This window comes from Coregonus clupeaformis, chromosome 10 (assembly GCF_020615455.1).
Source record: "Coregonus clupeaformis isolate EN_2021a chromosome 10, ASM2061545v1, whole genome shotgun sequence".
NCBI classification, from domain to species: Eukaryota; Metazoa; Chordata; class Actinopteri; order Salmoniformes; family Salmonidae; genus Coregonus; species Coregonus clupeaformis.
This window is the reverse complement of record NC_059201.1, coordinates 48110319-48136465: the sequence shown is the minus strand read 5'-3', so window position 1 is coordinate 48136465 and position 26147 is coordinate 48110319. Positions and strand designations below refer to the sequence as shown.

The 26147-nt window shown below is 44.2% G+C and overlaps 1 protein-coding gene across 1 annotated transcript; it reads right to left on the bottom strand.

The window, feature by feature from the left end:
- Nucleotides 1-6496: 6496 nt before the first annotated feature.
- LOC121575433 (differentially expressed in FDCP 6 homolog) lies at nucleotides 6497-24719 on the bottom strand. Its single transcript, XM_041888550.1, has 12 exons — nucleotides 24624-24719; nucleotides 19201-19341; nucleotides 18883-19065; nucleotides 18488-18715; nucleotides 18204-18350; nucleotides 17851-17959; nucleotides 17262-17449; nucleotides 16900-17010; nucleotides 13499-13665; nucleotides 9084-9282; nucleotides 6910-7000; nucleotides 6497-6735 (listed from the first exon to the last, which is right to left on the bottom strand). The coding sequence occupies exons 1-12, from the start codon at nucleotides 24717-24719 to the stop codon at nucleotides 6623-6625; spliced, it is 1773 nt and encodes a 590-aa protein (XP_041744484.1). The 3' UTR covers nucleotides 6497-6622.
- Between the last annotated feature and the right edge of the window lie 1428 nt (nucleotides 24720-26147).

The window sequence follows — 26147 nt, the reverse complement described above, 5'->3', positions numbered from 1 at the left end:
GGGCGCCTCCTCGCGGAGATAACTCATCAAACCACCCCCGTTTCCCCTAGTGATTTCTGGCAATCATTGTGAAAGCATTCAGCTAAGAGTTATGTCTGGCTCAGCTACCTCCCTAATCCTTGGCTTCCCCTGGTTGGCTCTTCACAACCCACAAATTGATTGGACACGTCATACCATTCTCAGTTGGAGCACTAACTGCCATTCCGAGTGCCTGAGGTCAGCGGTTCCCCCCACTAAGTGTAACCCAACTCCTCCCTCAGCTCCTCTTGATCTGTCATCTGTCCCCAAAGAATACCATGACTTAGCGGAGGTTTTCAGTAAGGACAAGGCTCTGTCTCTACCACCACATAGGCCTTATGATTGCCCTATTGAACTGCTTCCTGGTGCTCCCTTGCCCTCTAGTCGGTTATACAATCTGTCCCGACCGGAAAGAGAGGCAATGGAGCAGTACATTGGTGATTCTCTGGTCTCTGGCATAATCCGTCCCTCGTCGTCTCCTTTGGGTGCAGGTTTCTTTTTCGTGGAAAAGAAGGACAAGTCGTTACGCCCCTGTATCGATTTCAGGGGTTTAAACAACATAACTGTTAAAAACAAGTATCCCCTTCCACTCATCAACTCAGCTTTTGAACCTCTGCATGGCGCCACAGTGTTTTCCAAGCTCGACCTCAGGAATGCTTATCACCTTGTCCGTATCCGAAAGGGAGATGAGTGGAAAACCGCTTTCAACACTCCACTGGGACATTTTGAGTATTTGGTCATGCCCTTTGGGCTTTCAAATGCCCCTGCGGTTTTCCAAGCCATGGTGAACGATGTTCTTAGGGATTTTTTGAACCGTTTTGTCTTTGTATACCTGGATGATATTCTTGTTTTTTCCAAGTCACCCGAGGAGCATGAGTCACACGTCCGTCAAGTCCTTCAACGGCTCTTGGAGAACAAGCTGTACGTCAAAGCAGAGAAGTGTGAGTTCCACAAACAGTCTACATCGTTCCTTGGTTTCATCATTGAGAGCGGGCAGGTGAAGGCGGACCCCGAGAAGATCCGGGCAGTGACGGAATGGCCCATACCCACCACCCGTAAGCAACTTCAACGATTTTTGGGCTTTGCTAACTTCTACCGTAGGTTCATTAAGGGTTTTAGTAAAGTGGTGGCACCCCTTACTAGACTCACATCCCCAAAAGTCCCTTTTCTGTGGTCCCCTGAGGCGGAGCAGGCGGTAGGGGTTTTGAAGGAACTGTTTTCCACCTCCCCTGTGTTGATACACCCCAATACCTCTCTGCAGTTTGTTGTGGAGGTGGACGCGTCGGACTCAGGTGTGGGAGCCGTCCTCTCCCAGCGCTCCCCCACTGACCAAAAGCTTCACCCCTGTGCTTTTTTCTCCAAAAATTGTCACCCACAGAACGGAATTACGACGTTGGAAACCGAGAACTGCTGGCGGTCAAGCTAGCACTGGAAGAATGGCGGCACTGGCTGGATGGAGCTGAACTGCCGTTTGTGGTCTGGACAGACCACAAGAACTTGGCTTACATCCAAGCCACTAAGAGACTCAACTCACGCCAAGCCAGATGGGCCCTGTTTTTTAGTAGGTTTAACTTTATTCTTACATACAGACCGGGGTCAAGAAATGTTAAACCAGATGCTTTGTCCCGCCAGTTTGCTGACCCTTCGGAGACCAGCGAGCCTGAGGCAGTCCTGCCTTCCTCATGCGTCGTGGCGGCTGTTCAGTGGGAGATCGAGTCTCTTGTGAAGACTGCACTTGCCACGGACCCGGGACCGGGTGATGGACCTCCCAACCTACTCTTTGTTCCCGAGACGGTCCGGTCTCAGGTGTTGCAGTGGATTCACACCTCCCGTTTTGCTGGTCACCCTGGGATGAGACGCACGTTGACGCTGCTTAGGAGACATTTTTGGTGGCCTTCAATGGAAACTGACGTTCGGGCTTTTGTGGCAGCCTGTTCAACCTGTGCTCGGGGCAAAGCCTCCCATCAGTCCCCTTCGGGGCTGCTGCTACCCCTCCCAGTTCCCAGCCGTCCCTGGTCCCACATTGCCATGGATTTTGTCACCGGCCTACCCAAGTCTGAAGGTAATGATACTATACTTACCATTGTGGACAGATTCTCTAAATCTGTCCACTATATAGCATTACCAAAATTACCGTCTGCCAGTGAGACAGCGGACCTCCTAGTCCAACATGTATTCCGTCCCCATGGAATACCTGTGGACATCGTATCTGATAGAGGCCCACAGTTTACTTCCCCGTGTTTGGAAGGTTTTCTGTTCTGCTTTGGGTGCTTCCGTTAGTCTGTCCTCAGGGTTTCATCCCCAGACCAACGGTCAAACAGAAAGAGCCAATCAAAACCTCGAAGCAACCCTTCGTTGTGTGGCTGCTCAACATCCATCATCCTGGGCCAAACATCTGCCCTGGATAGAGTACGCCCACAACTCCCTCACCGCCTCTGCCACCGGTCTTTCACCCTTCGAGGTTACCATGGGTTATCAACCCCCTCTGTTTCCTGCTCAGGAGAAGGAATTGGCTGTTCCTTCGGTTCAGGAGAACCTCCGCCGCTGCCAGAGAGTGTGGAGCGACGCTCGGGAAGCATTGCTTCGGACCACCGACAGGAACAAGACAACAGCGGATAGGAGCAGGACTCCCGCACCTGTGTTTCATCCTGGTCAAGAGGTTTGGCTGTCATCTAAGAACGTACCTCTTCGTACCAAATCACGCAAGCTGTCTCCTCGGTACCTGGGTCCGTTTGTGGTGGAGTCCATCATTAACCCCGCTGCGGTTCGTTTGAAGTTGCCTTCAGCCATGAAGATACACCCTACTTTCCACGTCTCCCAACTGAAACCTGTGTCCTCCAGCCTTTTGTGTCCGCCCGGCTGATCCACCTCCACCTGTTCGCCTCATTGACGACCATCCGGCCTACACCGTCAGTAGGCTCCTGGACTCTCGGAGGCGGGGTAGGGGTCTCCAATACCTAGTCGATTGGGAAGGTTATGGACCAGAGGAGAGGTCTTGGGTCCCTAAGCGTTTTTGTGTTGGATCCTCAGCTGATCACGGACTTCCATCACGACAACCCTGACAGGCCTGGTGGGTCGCCAGGTGGCGACCATTGAGGGGGGTACTGTTATGTGGGCAGCTTGTCTCTCCCTTTTCTGTTTCCCTTCCTCCTTGTTTTGTCCCCTCTTTTTCTGTTGTATCTGTATGTGTGTGTGTCCCCTTTATGTGGGTGTGTCTGGAGTGGATCAGGGGCGTGCTCAGGATCTGCCTCTCCTGTGCAGCTGCGGGTTGTTTCCAGTGATTCCTGCCTACGCAGCTGCATCCTATTCTCTAATCAACCTGCACTACTAATTCCGGGGCATGGCTCTCCACCGGCGCCAGATCGTTGTTCTTACCAGAGCGGTAACTTGGCTCACCAGTAAAGTTATTTTGTCTTTGTCTTCAGCCTGGCTCTCCACTCTCCTTAACCTGTCGTTTGCTTTGTCTTTAGTTTCGGACATATCTCCCAGCCTGCCTTCCTGCCTGTCGGTCTGCCTGCCTGCCTGCCTGCCTGCCTGCCTGCCTGCCTCAGCCTCTCCTTCCTCCGGAGCCGACTAGCCCACTCTGTTCCTTTACTTCAGTTGTTTTTGGACTAAGACAATTTTAACTTTGATTAAATATTTTTGTTTCTTCCACTCCCTTTGTCGTGTTGTTTCTCTGAGTGCTGGGTTGAACCATAGCCTAACAATTCTATTCTATTCTGTTATACTGGTATTCTGTTCACCACCTTTCCATTTGGCTTTATTGCCAGTATTGTCAACCATATTGCCTCTAGGTGTCTATCTTAACCATGTTTCCTGCAGATGTTGAGTACAGATTTGGCAGGGTTTTACATCAGCAGCATAGTACATCAGCAGCATAGTTTGGTGTAGGATGTTGTAGTATCTGAAAATATATGATTTTGCTGACATTTGCAAATGGTGTAATAGAGGAACTTTACTCTGCTTTGGTGAAACATCTGGAAAGCATTACTACATAGGCTTCTTGGAATAGAGGACATTTGGAGATATGGGGAGGCCAGGGATTGGTCTATCAAAAACCACCCATCTTATGTTACATAGGATATAAATACCATGTTTTAAACAAAGGACAGAGAGAGGAACAACATATTAGAGATTGGGTCAGTTGTTCTCCGGACTTCTGCAGGAGTCTGTAAATTGATACTGTGATCTTTGATGTAATAAACCATTATAATCAAGGACAGTGTCAGCGGATTTCTTGTCATCACAGCATAATCAGCATCGTTGTCTCGGACACCCCAATGTGTATAAAAGCAGACTGCTTCAAGAGAAGTAGAAGGAAGTCACATCCACAGGATCCAATATGTAACAATCCTAATGCATTTATTTCCATTTCAAACTCTTCTGCCAGTTCAGGAGAAAGAAAATATAAAAAAGTGTCATCATCCTGTGGATTTATTTAGACTCAGTTTGTTTCATTATAAACATCAAACTTGTCAATTGATTGACAACTGCTATGTATGTGTCAGTAACAGAGTTTATAATTACAATTACAATTTGAAAACATTCCCCCCCATGAAGGCACCAAGCATTATTAGCATTATTTGGCAAATAGTCCTACCATCATAATAATTCACTAAGGTCAGGGAAAGAGAGAAAAGAAAGGTGAAAACACTCACAGAACTTAAAGATATCCTTCACGCAAAAACACATCCTCTAAGTAAACAGAAGGTGCTATCAAATGATCTGATAGTACATTTACATTTTAATCAATTAGCCGACACTCTTATCCAGAGCGACTAGGGTTAAGTGCCTTGCTCAAGGGCACATCAACAGATTTCTCACCTAGTCAGTCTGGGGACTCGACCAGCGACCTTTCGGTTACTGGCCTAACACGCTTAACTGCTAGGCTACCTGTCTCCCTAGTACAACCCCAGTGGTATGTATATACACTGCTCAAAAAAATTAAGGGAACACTTAAACAACACAATGTAACTCCAAGTCAATCACACTTCTGTGAAATCAAACTGTCCACTTAGGAAGCAACACTGATTGACACAATTTCACATGCTCTTGTGCAAATGGAATAGACAACAGGTGGAAATTATAGGCAATTAGCAAGACACCCCCAATAAAGAAGTGGTTCTGCAGGTGGTGACCACAGACCACTTCTCAGTTCCTATGCTTCCTGGCTGATGTTTTGGTCACTTTTGAATGCTGGCGGTGCTTTCACTCTAGTGGTAGCATGAGACGGAGTCTACAACCCACACAAGTGGCTCAGGTAGTGCAGCTCATCCAGGATGGCACATCAATGCGAGCTGTGGCAAGAAGGTTTGCTGTGTCTGTCAGCGTAGTGTCCAGAGCATGGAGGCGCTACCAGGAGACAGGCCAGTACATCAGGAGACGTGGAGGAGGCCGTGGGAGGGCAACAACCCAGCAGCAGGACCGCTACCTCCGCCTTTGTGCAAGGAGGAGCAGGAGGAGCACTGCCAGAGCCCTGCAAAATGACCTCCAGCAGGCCACAAATGTGCATGTGTCTGCTCAAACGGTCAGAAACAGACTCCATGAGGGTGGTATGAGGGCCCGACGTCCACAGGTGGGGGTTGTGCTTACAGCCCAACACCGTGCAGGACGTTTGGCATTTGCCAGAGAACACCAAGATTGGCAAATTCGCCACTGGCGCCCTGTGCTCTTCACAGATGAAAGCAGGTTCACACTGAGCACATGTGACAGACGTGACAGAGTCTGGAGATGCCGTGGAGAACGTTCTGCTGCCTGCAACATCCTCCAGCATGACCGGTTTGGCGGTGGGTCAGTCATGGTGTGGGGTGGCATTTCTTTGGGGGGCCGCACAGCCCTCCATGTGCTCGCCAGAGGTAGCCTGACTGCCATTAGGTACCGAGATGAGATCCTCAGACCCCTTGTGAGACCATATGCTGGTGCGGTTGGCCCTGGGTTCCTCCTAATGCAAGACAATGCTAGACCTCATGTGGCTGGAGTGTGTCAGCAGTTCCTGCAAGAGGAAGGCATTGATGCTATGGACTGGCCCGCCCGTTCCCCAGACCTGAATCCAACTGAGCACATCTGGGACATCATGTCTCGCTCCATCCACCAACGCCACGTTGCACCACAGACTGTCCAGGAGTTGGCGGATGCTTTAGTCCAGGTCTGGGAGGAGATCCCTCAGGAGACCATCTGCCACCTCATCAGGAGCATGCCCAGGCGTTGTAGGGAGGCCATACAGGCACGTGGAGGCCACACACACTACTGAGCCTCATTTTGACTTGTTTTAAGGACATTACATCAAAGTTGGATCAGCCTGTAGTGTGGTTTTCCACTTTAATTTTGAGTGTGACTCCAAATCCAGACCTCCATGGGTTGATAAATTTGATTTCCATTGATAATATTTGTGTGATTTTGTTGTCAGCACATTCAACTATGTAAAGAAAAAAGTATTTAATAAGATTATTTCATTCATTCAGATCTAGGATGTGTTGTTTAAGTGTTCCCTTTATTTTTTTGAGCAGTGTATATTAACATTCTTAGCTTGGGGGTGTTGTCCATGTCCCCATTGGAGGCTTGAGACAGATGCCTCTCCTCTCTTCCACTGATGCTCACTCACTCCTCACTTCTCCTTCTCGCTCTTGCTCCTCTGATGGTACATGCGTAGGCCCGGGTCTCGTAGGGAGGGCACACGCACAACTGGGACCCCTGAGCTTCCAAGAGAGGGTCTTCTCTCTGGGAGAGAGAAAGGGAGGGGGAGGAGAGAATTAGAGTGACAGAGAGAGAGAGTAGAAAAAGTGAAAGAAAGAGAAACAAAATGCAGGGAGGACAAGGACAAGGAGGTTGACACAGGCACCTGTTCAAACGTAGCTTTACGCACTAGAACACTTCCCTCTCCACTAAGCTCACCTGCTGGTCCAACAGGATGCGTCAGTCTGTTCACCTGGATGTTCCAGTGTTTGAAGCTGGTGCTGGTCTGTCGCAGCTTCCTTTGAGTAGCCTGAGTGAGACCATGGAGAGGGACAGGGTGAGAGATGGAGGGGAAGAGAATGAGAGAGGGCAGTCAGGGAATACATTTTTGTGGTTTATGCTGGATCAAAAGGCCACTGTGCTTCTTTTTGAGATGTTTATTACTATCAGACGAGAAGGAGCATGATATACAGTGGGGGAAAAAAGTATTTAGTCAGCCACCAATTGTGCAAGTTCTCCCACTTAAAAAGATGAGAGAGGCCTGTAATTTTCATCATAGGTACACGTCAACTATGACAGACAAATTGAGAAAAAAAAATCCCGAAAATCACATTGTAGGATTTTTTATGAATTTATTTGCAAATTATGGTGGAAAATAAGTATTTGGTCACCTACAAACAAGCAAGATTTCTGGCTCTCACAGACCTGTAACTTCTTCTTTAAGAGGCTCCTCTGTCCTCCACTCGTTACCTGTATTAATGGCACCTGTTTGAACTTGTTATCAGTATAAAAGACGCCTATCCACAACCTCAAACAGTCACACTCCAAACTCCACTATGGCCAAGACCAAAGAGCTGTCAAAGGACACCAGAAACAAAAATTGTAGACCTGCACCAGGCTGGGAAGACTGAATCTGCAATAGGTAAGCAGCTTGGTTTGAATAAATCAACTGTGGGAGCAATTATTAGGAAATGGAAGACATACAAGACCACTGATAATCTCCCTCGATCTGGGGCTCCACGCAAGATCTCACCCTGTGGGGTCAAAATGATCACAAGAACGGTGAGCAAAAATCCCAGAACCACACGGGGGGACCTAGTGAATGACCTGCAGAGAGCTGGGACCAAAGTAACAAAGACTGCCATCGGTAACACACTACGCCGCCAGGGACTCAAATCCTGCAGTGCAAGACGTGTCCCCCTGCTTAAACCAGTACATGTCCAGGCCCGTCTGAAGTTTGCTAGAGTTCATTTGGATGATCCAGAAGAGGATTGGGAGAATGTCATATGGTCAGATGAAACCAAAATATAACTTTTTGGTAAAAACTCAACTCGTCGTGTTTGGAGGACAAAGAATGCTGAGTTGCATCCAAAGAACACCATACCTACTGTGAAGCATGGGGGTGGAAACATCATGCTTTGGGGCTGTTTTTCTGCAAAGGGACCAGGACGACTGATCCGTGTAAAGGAAAGAATGAATGGGGCCATGTATCGTGAGATTTTGAGTGAAAACCTCCTTCCATCAGCAAGGGCATTGAAGATGAAACGTGGCTGGGTCTTTCAGCATGACAATGATCCCAAACACACCGCCCGGGCAACGAAGGAGTGGCTTCGTAAGAAGCATTTCAAGGTCCTGGAGTGGCCTAGCCAGTCTCCAGATCTCAACCCATAGAAAATCTTTGGAGGGAGTTGAAAGTCCGTTTTGCCCAGCGACAGCCCCAAAACATCACTGCTCTAGAGGAGATCTGCATGGAGGAATGGGCCAAAATACCAGCAACAGTGTGTGAAAACCTTGTGAAGACTTACAGAAAACGTTTGACCTATGTCATTGCCAACAAAGGGTATATAACAAAGTATTGAGAAACTTTTGTTATTGACCAAATACTTATTTTCCACCATAATTTGCAAATAAATCCTACAATGTGATTTTCTGGATTTTTTTTCCTCATTTTGTCTGTCATAGTTGACGTGTACCTATGATGAAAATTACAGGCCTCTCTCATCTTTTTAAGTGGGAGAACTTGCACAATTGGTGGCTGACTAAATACTTTTTTCCCCCACTGTATAACACAGGGTGCACACTGACACACATACAGCAAATACAAAATAGTCATCATGGGACCCGAGTGGGGGAAAGTACTGCATAACGTCTATCTACACTGACCTTTAAGACCCTGAAAGTTATCTTGCCGTCCTGTGGCTTGCTTCAGTACGTTCAACACCCACACATATGCACATTCACACAGACACATGTGTGCAGCAGAGGTGGTTAAGCGGACTATGCTTGCTTGATGAGTAGCTGTCGAGTTGCTGTAGTTGTCTGGACAGTAGTTCCCAGATATACTGTACATTTAGCAGACAATCTGGGTTCGATACTCATTTTGTTAAACTCACCGCAATGTCCTGGTCCATTCTGTGCCGGCTGGCCTGAACCTTCTCCAGCTGGTGTTGGGCCTCCTTCAAAGCCTGGGACTTGGTTACCATCTCCTGCCTGAGCTCCTGCTTCTCTCTCTGGGTCTTCAGGATGTACTGCTCCTGTTCCTCCTGGAGGGCCAGCAGGGCCTTCATCTTCTCCTCCTCCTCTATCAGCAGCCTGGGGATGAAGAGAGAGAGAAGGAGAGCTACCATCATGCAGGGTTCTAGTCACAATAGTACACTGACCCTTCTTGGAGCTCTAAAAAAATGGGCTGGACCTATGTTAATAATGTTACAGTTACAGAATAGGAATGCCCAAACGTATTGTGTATTCTAAAGCTTATTTTGTGACCGTTGTGACAATGTCATAATGAAAGGATCAATCAGAGAGCAGAGTTATGGAAAGTAAACATGAAAATAATTACACCCTAAGATGTTCAGTTCCTGAGAAAGTAGACAAACCACAAGTACCGCACAGAGATGACAGGAAATCGTTGGCGTCTCTCTGAGAGTACACGTCTACTGACAAAAAACGTTGTGTGTGTGCGCTTGACTGAGGGTGCCATGCATTTGAGCTATACAGAGGTACAGCCAAATCACTTCAGGTTAATATTAGTGTTCATTTTGGTTAGGTTAGCTTTTGACTTGGGTTATATTTAAAAACACACCATAAATGTTTAGCAGATTTCGCTAAATGAAGCATATAGCAGGTCAAAGCCATAATCTTTAAAGTTAAACTTTTTCCCCTTTCTTTTTTTTGAAAGTGTGACTTTGTGGTGTCAGAAATGTAGTGATGTCAGACATTTAGAGCATACATGTAAGTGTCAGGGGATGTAATATAGTCACACCTCAATCCTTTCCCTGATGTTTGTGGCCTGAGCGTGTGCATGTGTACTGTATATATCTGTGTGTGTTTTTTATTTATTTATTTCTGAAATTTTTTGGGAGGGAGATCAGCTTTAATATTGCAGATAGGTTTTGGGTTCCATCAAATTAATTGTTTGCATAATTTCTAATCCCCCTTATTTATTTATTTTATTTTGTATTTTTCCCCCCAGTCCTACCACCCCTCCCCTGATTGGAGTAAACTAACGGACAACAATACTTCTACTGCTACTACATGTACCCACATGTAAGGTACATTAAATAAATAGTTAAATAAATAAACATATATTCCTAGTTTCCTCTCTGCAAGAGCAGGATTTTCAACCACAGCGGCCAATCCACCATTCATTCTGATCTTAACTCCAAACTTCCGATGTCCACAGATTAACCCACATTTCCCAGTATAATACCATTTAGCTATTTTCTTTGCAATACATCCCTCCATTTTACTTTGATGTCTTACGAGGGTCTTGAACCTCACTATTTGTAACATTTCAACCGATATTGCCCTAAAAATAAATACTTTACCCATGAGTATAATGATATTTCCCATTGACTGCTCATGGTTTTTCAGATCATCTAATAAAACAGTTTGCAGGTCCATCTGACCCCTGAATTTATGACATGACAACCATTCCTAGACCTGACTCGAAAAGCCAACCACTGATGGACAGTAGCAGAAAATATGCTCTATTGATTCTGTTTCCTCGTGACAGAGTGCACAGGTCTGACTGTTCACACTTTGTATTCAAGACATAAAGTTCCTTAATTTTTTGCAGTTTTACTTTAGTGTCTTATTGCAAACAGGATGCATGTTTTCTGTACAGGCTTCCTTCTTTTCACTCTGGCATTTAGGTTAGTATTGTGGAGTAACTACAACGTTGTTGATCTATCCTCAATTTTCTCCTATCACAGCCATTAAGCCATTCAACTCTGTAACTTTTTTAAGTCACCATTGGCCTCATAGTGAAATCCCTGAGCGGTTTCCTTCCTCTCCGGCAACTGAGTTAGGAAGGACGCCTGTATCTTTGTAGTGACTGGGATTATTGATACACCATCCAAAGTTTAATTAATAACTTTACTATTCTCAAAGGAATATTCAATGTCTGCTTTTTGAAAATGTCTTACCTATCTACCAATAGGTGCCCTTCTTTGTGAGGCATTGGAAAACCTCCCTGGTCTTTGTGGTTGAATCTGTTTGAAATTCACTGCTCGACTAAGGGACCTTACAGATAATTATATGTGTGGGGTAGTCATTCAAAAATCATGTTAAACACTATTATTGCACACAGAGTGTGTCCCTGCAAATTATTATGTGACTTGTTAAGCACATTTTTACTCCTACATTTATTTAGACTTGCCATAACAAAGGTGTTGAATACTTATTAACTCAAGGCATTTCAGCTTTTAATTTTTAATTCATTTGTAAAAATGTATAAAAACATAAATCCACTTTGACATTATGGGGCAGTTTGTGTAAGACTGTCACAAATTGTAATCAACTTTAAATTCAGTCTGTAACACAACAAAATGTGGAAAAAGTCAATGGGTGTGAATACTTTCTGAAGGCACTGTATATATACAGTGGGGGAAAAAAGTATTTAGTCAGCCACCAATTGTGCAAGTTCTCCCACTTAAAAAGATGAGAGAGGCCTGTAATTTTCATCATAGGTACACGTCAACTATGACAGACAAATTGAGATTTTTTTTCTCCAGAAAATCACATTGTATGATTTTTAATGAATTTATTTGCAAATTATGGTGGAAAATAAGTATTTGGTCACCTACAAACAAGCAAGATTTCTGGCTCTCACAGACCTGTAACTTCTTCTTTAAGAGGCTCCTCTGTCCTCCACTCGTTACCTGTATTAATGGCACCTGTTTGAACTTGTTATCAGTATAAAAGACACCTGTCCACAACCTCAAACAGTCACACTCCAAACTCCACTATGGCCAAGACCAAAGAGCTGTCAAAGGACACCAGAAACAAAATTGTAGCCCTGCACCAGGCTGGGAAGACTGAATCTGCAATAGGTAAGCAGCTTGGTTTGAAGAAATCAACTGTGGGAGCAATTATTAGGAAATGGAAGACATACAAGACCACTGATAATCTCCCTCGATCTGGGGCTCCACTCAAGATCTCACCCCGTGGGGTCAAAATGATCACAAGAACGGTGAGCAAAAATCCCAGAACCACACGGGGGGACCTAGTGAATGACCTGCAGAGAGCTGGGACCAAAGTAACAAAGCCTACCATCGGTAACACACTACGCCGCCAGGGACTCAAATCCTGCAGTGCCAGACGTGTCCCCCTGCTTAAGCCAGTAAATGTCCAGGCCCGTCTGAAGTTTGCTAGAGTGCATTTGGATGATCCAGAAGAGGATTAGGAGAATGTCATATGGTCAGATGAAACCAAAATATAACTTTTTGGTAAAAACTCAACTCGTCGTGTTTGGAGGACAAATATTATATATTTTATATTTTAGTCATTTAGCAGACGCTCTTATCCAGAGCGACTTACAGGAGCAATTAGGGTTAAGTGCCTAGCTCAAGGGCACATCGACACTTTTCACCTAGGGGCACATCAACATTTTTCACCTAGTTGGCTCGGGGATTCGAACCAGCGACCTTTCAGTTACCGGCCCAACGCTCTTAACCACCCCCCCGTTCTTCACTGTCTCCACACATATGCTTCCCCATGTACCACTCCAACTTTACTTGTTTCTATCTGTCTACCACCCACGCATTGTCTATCCATTCTACACCCTCTTCTCCCGAAGAATGCTTAGTTGCATCCAAAGAACACCATACCTACTGTGAAGCATGGGGGTGGAAACATCATGCTTTGGGGCTGTTTTTCTGCAAAGGGACCAGGACGACTGATCCGTGTAAAGGAATGAATGAATGGGTCCATGTATCGTGAGATTTTGAGTGAAAACCTCCTTCCATCAGCAAGGGCATTGAAGATGAAACGTGGCTGGGTCTTTCAGCATGACAATGATCCCAAACACACCGCCCGGGCAAAGAAGGAGTGGCTTCGTAAGAAGCATTTCAAGGTCCTGGAGTGGCCTAGCCAGTCTCCAGATCTCAACCCCATAGAAAATCTTTGGAGGGAGTTGAAAGTCCGTGTTGCCCAGCGACAGCCCCAAAACATCACTGCTCTAGAGGAGATCTGCATGGAGGAATGGGCCAAAATACCAGCAACAGTGTGTGAAAACCTTGTGAAGACTTACAGAAAACGTTTGACCTGTGTCATTGCCAACAAAGGGTTTATAACAAAGTATTGAGAAAATCCTACAATGTGATTTTCTGGATTTTTTTTTCTCATATTGTCTGTCATAGTTGACGTGTACCTATGATGAAAATTACAGGCCTCTCTCATCTTTTTAAGTGGGAGAACTTGCACAATTGGTGGCTGACTAAATACTTTTTTCCCCCACTGTATGTGTGTTACTTGACCAGAGTGTGTGTGTGTGTGTATGCTATATATATCTGTATGTGTGTGTTACCTGGCCTGTGCGAGGCGGTAGATTTCCTCGTCTTGTCTCACTCTGATCTTCTGGTGCAGGGCATCCTCCAGGCGGAGCTGCGTCTCCTCCAGCTCCCAGATCCTCCTCCTCTGACGCTCCGTCTCCACCTCCTTGAGGGCCATTTCTGCCTGAATGCTGGCTCGCGCCTGGCCCACGACAAACACACACTTAAACCAGGACGAAGCCACAGTTGAACCTGTAAAGATCTATAGAGTAGGGTCCTTCTCCTCATTGTCTCACCGCTCACACCTTCCCCCTCCTCTACATTCCTTGAGTTCCTTCTTGTTATCCTTCCCCCGTCCTCCTCTCCACCTCTCCTCTAGTGGGTGCAGTGCTGTTAGACTTTAGTGCTGCTTTTGATGTAATTGATCATGAACTTTTGCTAGGTAAAGTTATGTTATGGTTTTATGTCTGCCGCTTTATCCTGGATGGAAGGCTACCTTTCCAGGGGAAAGCAAAACTTTTTCTTTAATGGTAGCTTTTCGGACTGTAAAGATTTACATTGTGGTGTTCCTCAAGGCAGTTGCCTAGGACCACTCCTCTACTCTATCTTGACTAATGATTTACCACCAGTAATTAATAAAGCAAGAGTGGTTATGTATGCTGATGACTCTACAATGTATAGCGCTGCATCAGCATATAATGAACTCACAGATGTATTGAGCAAAGAACTAAGAATGGTGTCTTAGGGGGTTAACATTAACAAATTGGTTTTGAATATTTCTAAATCAAAACGTATTGTATTTGGTATAAGATATATGCTTGCTGGTGACCCTCAATTAAACTTGTCAATGGATGGGTTGTCTGTGGAACAAGTTAAAAGAACTACTACTACTTGGTGTCATGTTGGACACAGCTCTATCCTGGTCTGAACATATGCATAACATTGTAATTAAAATGGGTAAAGGCATTACTATAACAATAAAATGTTCTGAGTATGTAACATACGCTTTGGTTCTGTCAGACCTATAGTACTGTCCAGTCATATGGTCATCTGCAGCAAAAATATATCTTAAAAAGCTCCAACTCGCTCAAAACAAGGCTGCCAGATTAGCTCTTCATTGGCCTACCCTTATGAATGTCAACCAATTGCACCATAATCTCTCATGGCTTCCCGTTGAACACAAATTATTATCCAGTCTTTTGATTTTCTTTAGGAACTTAATGTTTTTTAAGGAACCAACGTTTTTCTTCTCACCAATTAGTGTACAGTACCAGTCAAAAGTTTGGACACACCTACTCATTCAAGGGTTTTTCTTTATTTTTACTATTTTCTATAGTGAATAGTGAAGACATCAAGTAACCAAAAAAGTGTTAAACAAATCCAAATATATTAAAATTTTAGATTCTTCAAAGTAGCCACCCTTTGCCTTGATGACAGCTTTGCACACTCTTGGCATTCTCTCAACCAGCTTCATGAGGTAGTCACCTGGAATGCTTTTCCAACAGTCTTGAAGGAGCCCACATATGGTGAGCACTTGTTGGCTGCTTTTCCTTCACTCTGCGGTCCAACTCATCCCAAACCATCTCAATTGAATTGAGGTCAGGTGATTGTGGAGGCCAGGTCATCTGATGCAGCACTCCATCACTCTCCTTCTTGGTCAAATATACCTTACACAGCCTGGAGGTGTGTTGGGTCATTGTCCTGTTGAAAAACAAATGATATTCCCACTAAGCGCAAACCAGATGGGATGGCGTATCGCTGCAGAATGCTGTGGTAGCCATGCTGGTTAAGTGTGCCTTGAATTCTCAATAAATCACTGACAGTGTCACCAGCAAAGCACCCCCACACCATCACACCTCCTCCTCCATGCTTCACGGTGGGAACCACACATGCGGAGATCATCCGTTCACCTACTCTGCTTCTCACAAAGACATGGCGGTTGGAACCAAAAATATCAAATTTGGACTCATCAGACCAAAGGACAGATTTCCACCGGTCTAATGTCCATTGCTCATGTTTTTTGGTCCAAGCAAGTCTCTTCTTATTATTGGTGTCCTTTAGTAGTGGTTTCTTTGCAGCAATTCGACCATGAAGGCCTGATTTACGCAGTCTCCTCTGAACAGTTGATGTTGAGATGTGTCTGTTACTTGAACTCTGTGAAGCATTTATTTGGGAATCTGAGGTGCAGTTAACTCTAATGAACTGATCCTCTGCAGCAGATGTAACTCTGGGTTTTCCTTTCCTGAGGCGATCCTCATGAGAGCCAGTTTCATCATAGCGCTTGATGGTTTTTTCGACTGCACTTGAAGAAACTTTCAAAGTTCTTGAAATGTTCTGTATTGACTGACCTTCATGTCTTAAAGTAATGATGGACTGTCGTTTCTCTTTGCTTATTTGAGCTGTTCTTGCCATAATATGGACTTGGTCTTTTACCAAATAGGGCTATCTTCTGTATACCACCCCTACCTTGTCACAACACAGCTGATTGGCTCAAATGCATTGAAAAGGAAAGAAATTCCACAAATTAACTTTTAACAAGGCACACCTGTTAATTGAAGTGCATTCCATGTGACTACCTCATGAAGCTGGTTGAGAGAATGCCAAGAGTGTGCAAAGCTGTCATCAAGGCAAAGGGTGGCTACTTTGAAGAATCTAAAATCTAAAATATATTTTGATTAGTTTAACACTTTTTTGGTTGCTACATTATTCCATATGTGTTATTTCATAGTTTTGATGTCTTCACTATTATTCTACAATGTAGAAAATAGTAAAAATAAAGAAAAACCCTTGAATGAGTAGGTGTGTCCAAACTTTTGACTGGTACCGTATACTAGGAACAAACATAACCACCAACCCAGGCAGGCTAGTTCAGGACATCTGATAACCCCCAGACCAAGGACATATTTCCTCAAATCTACAGTAATAATATACGGAGCCATCACTGAATGGAATTATTTTCCAAATCACATTTCTCAGACAAAAACTAAATTCACCTTCAAGAAAACACAAAAATAACAATGTTTGGTAACAGAATGACGGCACCAACAGCACAAACCGTCATTTTGTTACGAAATTATGCATCTAAAATGTTCTTCAAGTAAATCTATTTTTGTAACATTTTCTGTGGAAATGTATTTAAATTAATCCTTGTGTATAGCGTTGTATGGTTTGTTTAATTTAGCAATCATTTGTTTTTGTTTGGCATACATTTCAAAGTGAAAAATCGGAGTCTCAGCATCACTCTGTTACCATGGAATTGTCCTTCTGTGTTGGACCCCAGGAAGATTAGCTGACGTTATAGCATCATCTAATGGGGATCCTAGTAAAAATTCAAATTCTCCTTCCTCCTCTTACATCCACCTCCTTTCCTTACCCTGCTCAGCGCACCTCGTCTTCCCCTCCCCGCTAACCCCCTCTTCCTCTCTACCCCTCTCACCTCCTCAGCCTGCTGTAGCTGCTCCTGTAGGGTTCTCTGCAGCTCCACATGTTGCTGTCTCCTCTTCTGATCCTCCTGCAGCAGAGCTGACTGGGCCTGCCTTTGTGCAACCTGCACACAGATTATGCAAATATAACAACAGTTATTGTGATGCTATTATCACATTGCAGTTCAAAGTTCAGTTTTCTTCTTGGTCGTCTCTCTCTCTCTCTCTCTCTCTCTCTCTCTCTCTCTCTCTCTCTCTCTCTCTCTCTCTCTCTCTCTCTCTCTCTCTCTCTCTCTCTCTCTCTCTCTCTCTCTCTCTCTCTCTCTCTCTCTCTCTCTCTCTTTCTCTCTCAGCCACACACACACAACACACACACCTGTAGTAGCTCCAGCTCGGCCAGCTTGCTCTCCCTCTCCCCCTGGAGAAGGTGCAGACTTTGCAGCTCCTCCTCCTTGGCGGTGCGCCTCATCACCCTCTCCTCCCTTTGCTCCCTGCGTCGCAGCTTCAGGTCCTTATGCAGGGACTTCTTCCCCTCCACACACAGACGGATGGCTGTCTGGATCGCTGCAGTGACAACATACAGTAGCCTATACAACATACAGTAGCCTATACATCATACAGTATGCCTATACAACATACAGTAGCCTATACATCATACAGTATGCCTATACAACATACAGTAGCCTATACATCATACAGTATGCCTATACAACATACAGTAGCCTATACATCATACAGTAGCCTATACATCATACAGTATGCCTGAAGCGTCGTCGTAAACCAAGCCAGATGAAGGGCAACAGAAAAATCCAGGTCCGGGCACTCATAAAAAGCCTTTAGATATTGAGCATGTTGAGCATTTAAAACACCTACGCGTTGTGGCTTTCGCCTTCATCAGGGTGTGAAATGGCTATTTTCTCCAGGCTTTAAAAGCCCAGTGTGTACTGTACTGTATAACCTCTGACCTGTGGTCCACTCCTGTCTCTGCTTGGTGTCGGGGGCGCTCATCTCGTAGGTCTTGGTGAGTGTCTTCACACAGAACATACACCTCTTCCCCTCCTTCTCTGGCAGCACCTGTCAATGCAACCACAGTGGTGAGAAAGTAACCACCATAACAAACAGCATCATGCACACTCTACATTTTTTATTTTTTTTTTACAAAGAATGGGGTGCAAATATGTTACCCTATAGACATCTTCTCTGAACAAATCCCTCAGCCCTGCCCACATTGACACCCTATGCATTAGGATTTAGTGTAGGCCTACCCCCCATTGTACCTTCATCCATTCTACATAACCACTATCCCAGTGTTGTGTACCTCCACACAGCAGTTGTGGCCCAGCTCTATACAGCCTTTACACTCCTTGCGGTCCTCACTGACATAGTAATGCAGAGTGCTGGGCTGGAGAGAGAACCAGCGCTCGTTCCAGTTCCTCCGCAAGTGGCCCTTCTTCCACAAATACCCCTAAGGACAGATACATACGTCCACACAAAGTTACACATGCCTAATTATATAAATACCATATTACAGGTTTATTACATATATATTACGTGCATACTAACATAAACATTTCTATAAATTCTCTTTATGTTTAAAAGCACCTCTTTTATGATATTGCCCGCTATCTCCTGGTAGACCTCATCTATCGCCATCTTAACAGCGTCCTTCTCCACACCTCTGGTCAGCCTCCCGGTGTTGACAAAGTCCAGGAAGGCCCACACTGTGATGCCGCTCTGCTGCACAGCCTCCTGGGAGATTAAGTCTTCCATGTCCACACAGCTCAACTCCACACTCATGGCTGAGGAGATCTTCTTCAGGAGATATTCTACCTGCGAGGGGCCATAGGGAATGAATAGAGCACAAAATGGGACAAATCCTAACTTGAGACAGAATTTTCGCCCAAATCTCCCATTATTGCAAGATTTGCATGAAAGGTTGATGAACGGAAGGAAGAAAGGAGGCAAATGATTTGGATTACAGTGGGCTAAGAACTCACCTCCTCTGGGACCAGGACCAGTGGATACTTGTCTTCAGACAGGAAGTTGAAGAGGCACCAAAGATGGAAGGCATCTTTATCAGGCAGAACACCCACGCCATCTTTAGGCTGGTAGTTCTTTTTGGCACAGAGAGTCCAGCAGAACTCATCTACATTCTCCTTATCAAACGTGCCCTCAACCACCTGGGGTCAGAAAGAGAGGATGTCAAGTGTGTTTGTGTGTGTGTGTGTGTGTATACGTGTGTGTGTATACGTGTGTGTGTGTGTGTGTGTGTGTGTGTGTGTGTGTGTGTGTGTGTTAGTGTGTGTATACAGTACCTTGTCCAGTATGAATTTGTTGAGGTAGGGCATGTACCCCTGGTTGGACACCGGCCCATCATCATTGTCTCTAAAGTGGTCCTCTAGAGCCACAGGGTCGTGTGGGATGTTCAGCACAGTGTATAGGTTATGAGACAACACCTACAACTCATCAACACAGTGTATAGGTTATGAGACAACACCTACAACTCATCAACACAGTGTATAGGTTATGAGACAACACCTACAACTCATCAACACAGTGTATAGGTTATGAGACAACACCTACAACTCATCAACACAGTGTATAGGTTATGAGACAACACCTACAACTCATCAACACAGTGTATAGGTTATGAGACAACACCTACAACTCATCAACACAGTGTATAGGTTATGAGACAACACCTACAACTCATCAACACAGTATATAGGTTATGAGACAACACCTACAACTCATCAACACAGTGTATAGGTTATGAGACAACACCTACAACTCATCAACACAGTGTATAGGTTATGAGACAACACCTACAACTCATCAACACAGTGTATAGGTTATGAGACAACACCTACAACTCATCAACACAGTGTATAGGTTATGAGACAACACCTACAACTCATCAACACAGTGTATAGGTTATGAGACAACACCTACAACTCATCAACACAGTGTATAGGTTATGAGACAACACCTACAACTCATCAACACAGTGTATAGGTTATGAGACAACACCTACAACTCATCAACACAGTGTATAGGTTATGAGACAACACCTACAACTCATCAACACAGTGTATAGGTTATGAGACAACACCTACAACTCATCAACACAGTGAATATGTTATGAGACAACACCTACAACTCATCAACACAGTGTATAGGTTATGAGACAACACCTACAACTCATCAACACAGTGTATAGGTTATGAGACAAGACCCACTAAGCATGGACCGCCGATTACATGTTTTGGACGTCTTTTTTTGGTCTTCTCCGGACCGGATGTATTTTTTTGGTGCGTTCCATACCAGTCTTGATTTCAACATCCACGGACTTAGATTTTTGGTCCGGATCGGACTAAATCTGAACCAATCATAGACGTCTATGGACTGGTCTGGATTTCAACGTCCACAGATGTCCGTTCCGGACCGGCCTATATTAGCAATATGGTGTAATTGCAGACTGCAATTCGTGGCGTTTCTTGATGTGAGCGTTCCTTGATATCAGGAACCGCCCATTGGTGCCTGCCATTGGTCAGTCAATTGATACATGCCATTGGTCAGTTCCGGTGGTATGAGAGTGATGGTTTCTCGACACAGATGATTTGTTTACATAGCAGGTTAGGATAATTAACGTGTCAAGTTAGGTGAATGAGGTTAAGGTTAGGAAAAGGTTTAGGGTTAGGGTTAGGTTTAGCTACAATGGCACAATTGTCAACAACTGTTGTCCCCGACGGCCATGGACCAATGGCGAGCATCAATGGGTGTAACTTGACATTAAGAAACGCCAATATCAGAAAACGCCCCTAATTGCGGTCTGCAATTACACCCTTCTCTATATTAGGCCTAAACATAGACGTCTTTAATTGGTTCAGATTTGGTTGGGTCCGGACCGGCCTTGATTTGGCCCAAACATAGAAGTCTGCTCTACTCTACTCTACTGATTAAACGTGATTGTACTGTACTCTACTGTACTCTACTGAATTAGACTGCACTGTACTGTACAGCAAGGTGTGAGAGAATGGTGCTGAAGTGCGAATTCGCAGTGTAGGCTATGATAGACAGCCTCTCCTGGACAATTTGGACTGTTACAATTTTATTCATAGGCTTTTCATTTTTTTATTTGCCAAATGCTGGCAATTACCAGCTAAGGGAAACCCTGGAGCATTTTCCAATCAGAGTTTTGTTTCCATCAAATTGACTTGTTGCAGATAAAAGTCTGTGCTTAAATACATACCTTTTGAGGTTAAATTCCCATGTACCGAATAAAAAATACAAGTTAAATGGGTTTCCATTGCATACTGATGGTTTTGTCACAAAAAATGTTGCGTAGGCATAGTGAATGTGCCCGCTCTAGTATGGCATTGGCAGGTGCGCTCTAGCCAACAGCTTGCAGATACAGTGCAGGTATAGCCTACTACATGATGAGATTATTATGGACAAAAATGTGCGATTATTTGTATCTGTCAAATGGCAGCCGAGCATTGATCATCATGTCACCAGAATAAGACCCTTGATATTTATTGAAAGGAGCATCAACCTCATCACTGTGCACTTTCACCACCCTGTGAAGTTCATCATAGCTTATTTAATCTGTAGCCTAATAAACTGCACGCTTTCCCATGATGTGGTGACCTTTTTTATCAAACATGTAGGCTACTTTACTCGCATAAAAAGGTTGAATGGAAACCTGGTTAATATCAAGCCATTTTGAGGATGCTGGAATTATATTTTGGATGAAAGTGGGCATGCCTACAGGAGACTTTTGAAGTAGCCTAATCAGATAAAAAAAAAACTGGTTTTGTTTATGCCACATATAAAAGGTTAATACATTAAAAAAGTTAAATGATAAATATTTAGGTTATATTGAAGCGTTATGTTCTATGTGCGCTAGGAATAGCCGCTCGGATTGGAGAGGAGGCAGAGTTTGTGTTAAGCTTTCCTGAATAACTGGGCCTGCCAGGAGCATATGTGGCCACATTATTATAGGACGACTTGGGAGAATGATGATCTGCAACAGACAGCGCATCTCAGTATCAGAAGTAAAAATACAGCCAGACTGGCCTGCTACTGTGCCTTTCTAGACCTTTCTAGACCTTATCAACTGTCGAGTGTAGACCCACAACTGATCTCAAAGGACATTTTCACTGCAGCCTAGAGTGGGCTAGAATGTTGTACTCACTTGAAAACAATAATGCAATTATTCATTGCATTGTGGTGTTGTAGGCTAGTCTAGGTAGGATAATTCTATTTTCCCTAAACAAGATCAATAGGGGAATTGTTTAGCTGTGTGTCTCATGTATTCACTGTTCTTTCATGCACAATGATGCACCTGACCTCTCCGCTGCCTATCAGCTATTCCTATTTGTTCTTGTCGATTCATCAAAAAAATGTATGCAGCTTTGAATGCTTTTATGTGTGGTATGAATTCTAGTTAGCCTATTGCAGATCAGGACAAACGATCCACCTACCATTATAGTCACTATGAATGGTGGATAGAGGGCAGGATAGACAGTTAGACTGGTAGACTATATTGACCTGTTGTATAGTAAAAGTTAGCACACTGAAAAGCGTAGTGCATAAGGGAAGTACCAAAACACCTTGATAAAGGGGAGGTGCTTGCAAGCAGATGAGGAAATTAGTCTAGGATGGAAGAAATTATATAGCAAAACCTGTGTGATGGAAAATGTTATGTTTGTGCTTTTCTATTAACCAATTTCTGTGTTCTATGTTTGTGCTTTTCTAATAACCAATTTCTGTGTTCATGCAAGTGACTGATTGAACGAATCTTCACTATCAGTATCTGCAATTTGGCAGTACGCCCAGACTCTTGTTTTGAGAACGAAAGATATTTCAGTTTCAAGGTCTCAGCTTAGAGAGAAGAAGCCTCGTGAGGTATTGGTCTGTCACATGCATGAAGCAAACGTTAATTATGAATGATGAATAAGCTAAGTCATGCAAATATAACTTGTCTGTAAATAAGAGAACTAACTGCTCCTGATCGACATGTGTACTTGGTGAATTGAGTTGGTTGGAACCTCTCCAGCATGCTGATAATAAAGAATGATTCATTTAAGATTGACTTCGAGTGTCCCTGTGTAGAATATCCAAGACACCTGCAAAAGAGCGAATGTAAACCAGGGAAAAAATTCCCTATCTTCCCATGTGGCCAATAAAAACCACACAACCCTCCCCAAATCAAAAATAAGAAGTTTGACAACCGTCCCCTATTTTGGACCACCCCTCCCCCCCAGTAAATTGTGATCTGTCTCTTACTGGGGACCTACAAGTGCAGTAGAACTCATCAACAGTGTGTACAGGTTATGAGAGAGAGGGGTGGGGGAGAAAGAGAGAGCGAGAGAAAGAGATAGAGACAGGGAGAGACAAGGAGAGACAAGGAGACCCACTGAGCACACATTGTTTCCACGTCATTTTAATGAAATTATGTTGAACCAATGTGGAATAGACATTGAATTGACGTCTGTGCCCAGTGGGGATACAGACAGAGACAGGGAGACACAGGGAGATAAGCGCGAGAGAGACAGACAGAAAGACAGAGGAAGAGACCAAAACATCGAAAACATTCTTGCCAGCATTAAAAACGTCAGTTAAAACTTCCAGAATTCCAGGGTTTGAAGCCTCTGCTCTAGACTCGAGAGCAAAAATATGGAAGTGGGGAGACACAGGGCCTCTTTGACAACATCGTCATAGCAACAGCTGGGGTTTAGAGTCCAAGCCCCTCAGTGTGACTGGGATTAAACATGTCACAATGCCTGATCTCACACACAACGCAACACAACACAGCATCACTGACCCATAACACACAACAATTCAGCAGCTACCAATCCACCCAAACACCAGAGCAATAACACACCACCAGCCACCCAGATGCATGATGGGGCTCAGAGAGGGTCTGCCTCTGAACATAGAGATAGGCCTATCACCATAGCAGATTACTGATTACTGCCTCTCCATTCCAGAGGTAGTCTGGCCTATACATAATCCCAGGAATTAGCCCAGTTACAGTCTTGTGTATGTTATTCTAGATTTGGGGAGGGATGGCAAAGGTCAAAACTAGGGCTGTGCGATCAAATGATCAAGGTGATCAAATGTCAATACAAGGGGTTTGATCAAGCAATAACATTGTCTAAGAAACCAATCAGTGTTGTGAAGCTCATGCTACAGGAAAGATCACACCCACACACAAACACACCAACCCACTGGGCACAAATGTCTGTTCAACATCTAGTTTTGATTTACATTCGGTTGAGTTGTCAACTAACATGAATTCAATGTGAAATCAACCAAACATTTCACCATGTCATTGGATTTAGGTTAAAAGTTGGGTGGAAAAAAAAGAGACAAAATTACGTAAAAAGGTTGATTCAACTTCATCACATATCATTTTTGGGTTGAAATGAAGTGGAAACAAAGTTGATTGAACCAGTTTTTGCCCAGTGGGAAGTGAGAGAAAGCATTTAGCTAACAGGAAAGAGATTAGACCTTGAAAATCTGTGTCTTGTCTAATTGGGTTGGGAACTAGATCAATAAATAAACAATAAAACCATTTTTGATGCCAATGATATAAAAAACATACTTTTCCTCAAACAAGGAAAAACGTCAATAACACACAAACCAACACATTGGAAAGGCTGAGAGACTCACTGAAGAAAATCCCTGCAAACCCCTATTCTGACCCCTTACTTGACCTCTGACCTCTCACCTTTAGCTGGGACTTGGACACCTTCCCGCTCCTCTCCACATCCAGAGAGGTGAAAGCATACCAGATGGACTTCAGCAGGTCAGCTCGCAACTCCATAACTGCCTTGTGTGTGTGTACACGGCACACAGACCTGTGTGTGTCTCAGTAAACCCCAACATCCTGCTCTTTGCTAAATGGCTGCCCTGAAACTCACTGACGCCACCTATCTATAGCAAATGGGAAAACCGTAAAGGGTCACCAATTGCAACAGTGTTGGGGATATTTGGAATTATAAACCAAGTAGTTTGGGTCCTGGATAGCCTTGTGGTTGTACGATATTATGTCCCGGATGCAAATCTCTCCCCAACCAGGGATGGGTGAGAAGAGGAAGACAATCGAAATTCCTCGTACTACCTGCCACCACTAACGGAGTAGGGAGCCCATCAAATTAATCTGTGGGAAATAAAATAATCTGTTAATAACTGAAAGCAGAGCTCTGAATAACAAAGGCCTCAATCATGCATGATAAAAACGCCAGTATAGCAACCTTACCCCTTTCTAACCAGGAATGGAATGACCAGGCTTCAACAGCCATTGTTATTCATTATTAAATACAATTATTAAATGTGCTTCTCATAATCAAAATTTTTTTTTCCTGGTTATTTAATAAGGCAGGTCAGAATATAAGGCACCAAATGACACCAACTCCATTTGGACCAATCGCGATTTTGCAGGGGTGCGCCTACACTTGGGGCGTGTTCAGTACGATAGAATGGTGTGCAACGTTTAATTCAACGGAAACTGTACTGTACTAAACGACCAGGGATGCATTCAGTATGACAGAACGGTGTTCAACGTTTAATTCAATGGACACGGTACTGTACCGAACTACCAATTGAAGACTGGCGTGATTATGGTTGCCCAGAGGGTGAGTTTTGCAATTTAAATGGTCACACCCGTATTGATCAGGCCACACCTCACCACACCCACCAAACAGGAGCAAATATACCTCAAAGGCTGTTGAAGAAGGATGTGTACCGTTTTGGGGAAACATGTTGTTCAGTACAAACTGTCAGGAAACATAGTAAACGTTGAACTGAACGCACCCCTGGCTGGCATCTTTTGAAATTCAGAAGGCCCATAGACTTGGCAGAGGCTTTCAGAGGGGAGGGAGTCTTTGATACTAAAGAGAATCTGCCCTGGTTCCTCAACGCACTAGGCCAAATAACCTCTCCCAACCTAACAAAATTGTTCACGCGAGATTCGGTTCTGGGTTGCCGAGATGGATATGTAACTCAGCCTATAAAAGTATGTCAATACAGTTGAGTGCTTTTCCTAGAAATAAGACAAGATGCCTGTGTTGACCTTTCTTTATATGGACTATCTTTTCACCAGAGGAGGGAACAGCCTCTAGTCATTTCCTCTGTCATCTGTGTGACTGGATGTCATTACCTAGTGGTGACTTCTGCTGTTCCACAGTATGGTGGTTCTGTCTCCACAGGGAGCCTTAGGGATTGTTATTGATAGAAGGCGAGGACAGACAGC

Bases quoted from the DNA above. Each gene is read 5' to 3' on its own strand.
- LOC121575433 (XM_041888550.1), bottom strand. From the start codon at position 24,719: ATGGAGTTGCGAGCTGACCTGCTGAAGTCCATCTGGTATGCTTTCACC. The intron at 17,011-17,261 runs GTGTGTGTGTTG...ATCTGTGTGCAG, and splicing joins CCGAGCTGGAGCTACTACAG to GTTGCACAAAGGCAGGCCCA. The intron at 9,283-13,498 runs GTAACACACACA...CTTCATCCCCAG, and splicing joins TACCGCCTCGCACAGGCCAG to GCTGCTGATAGAGGAGGAGG.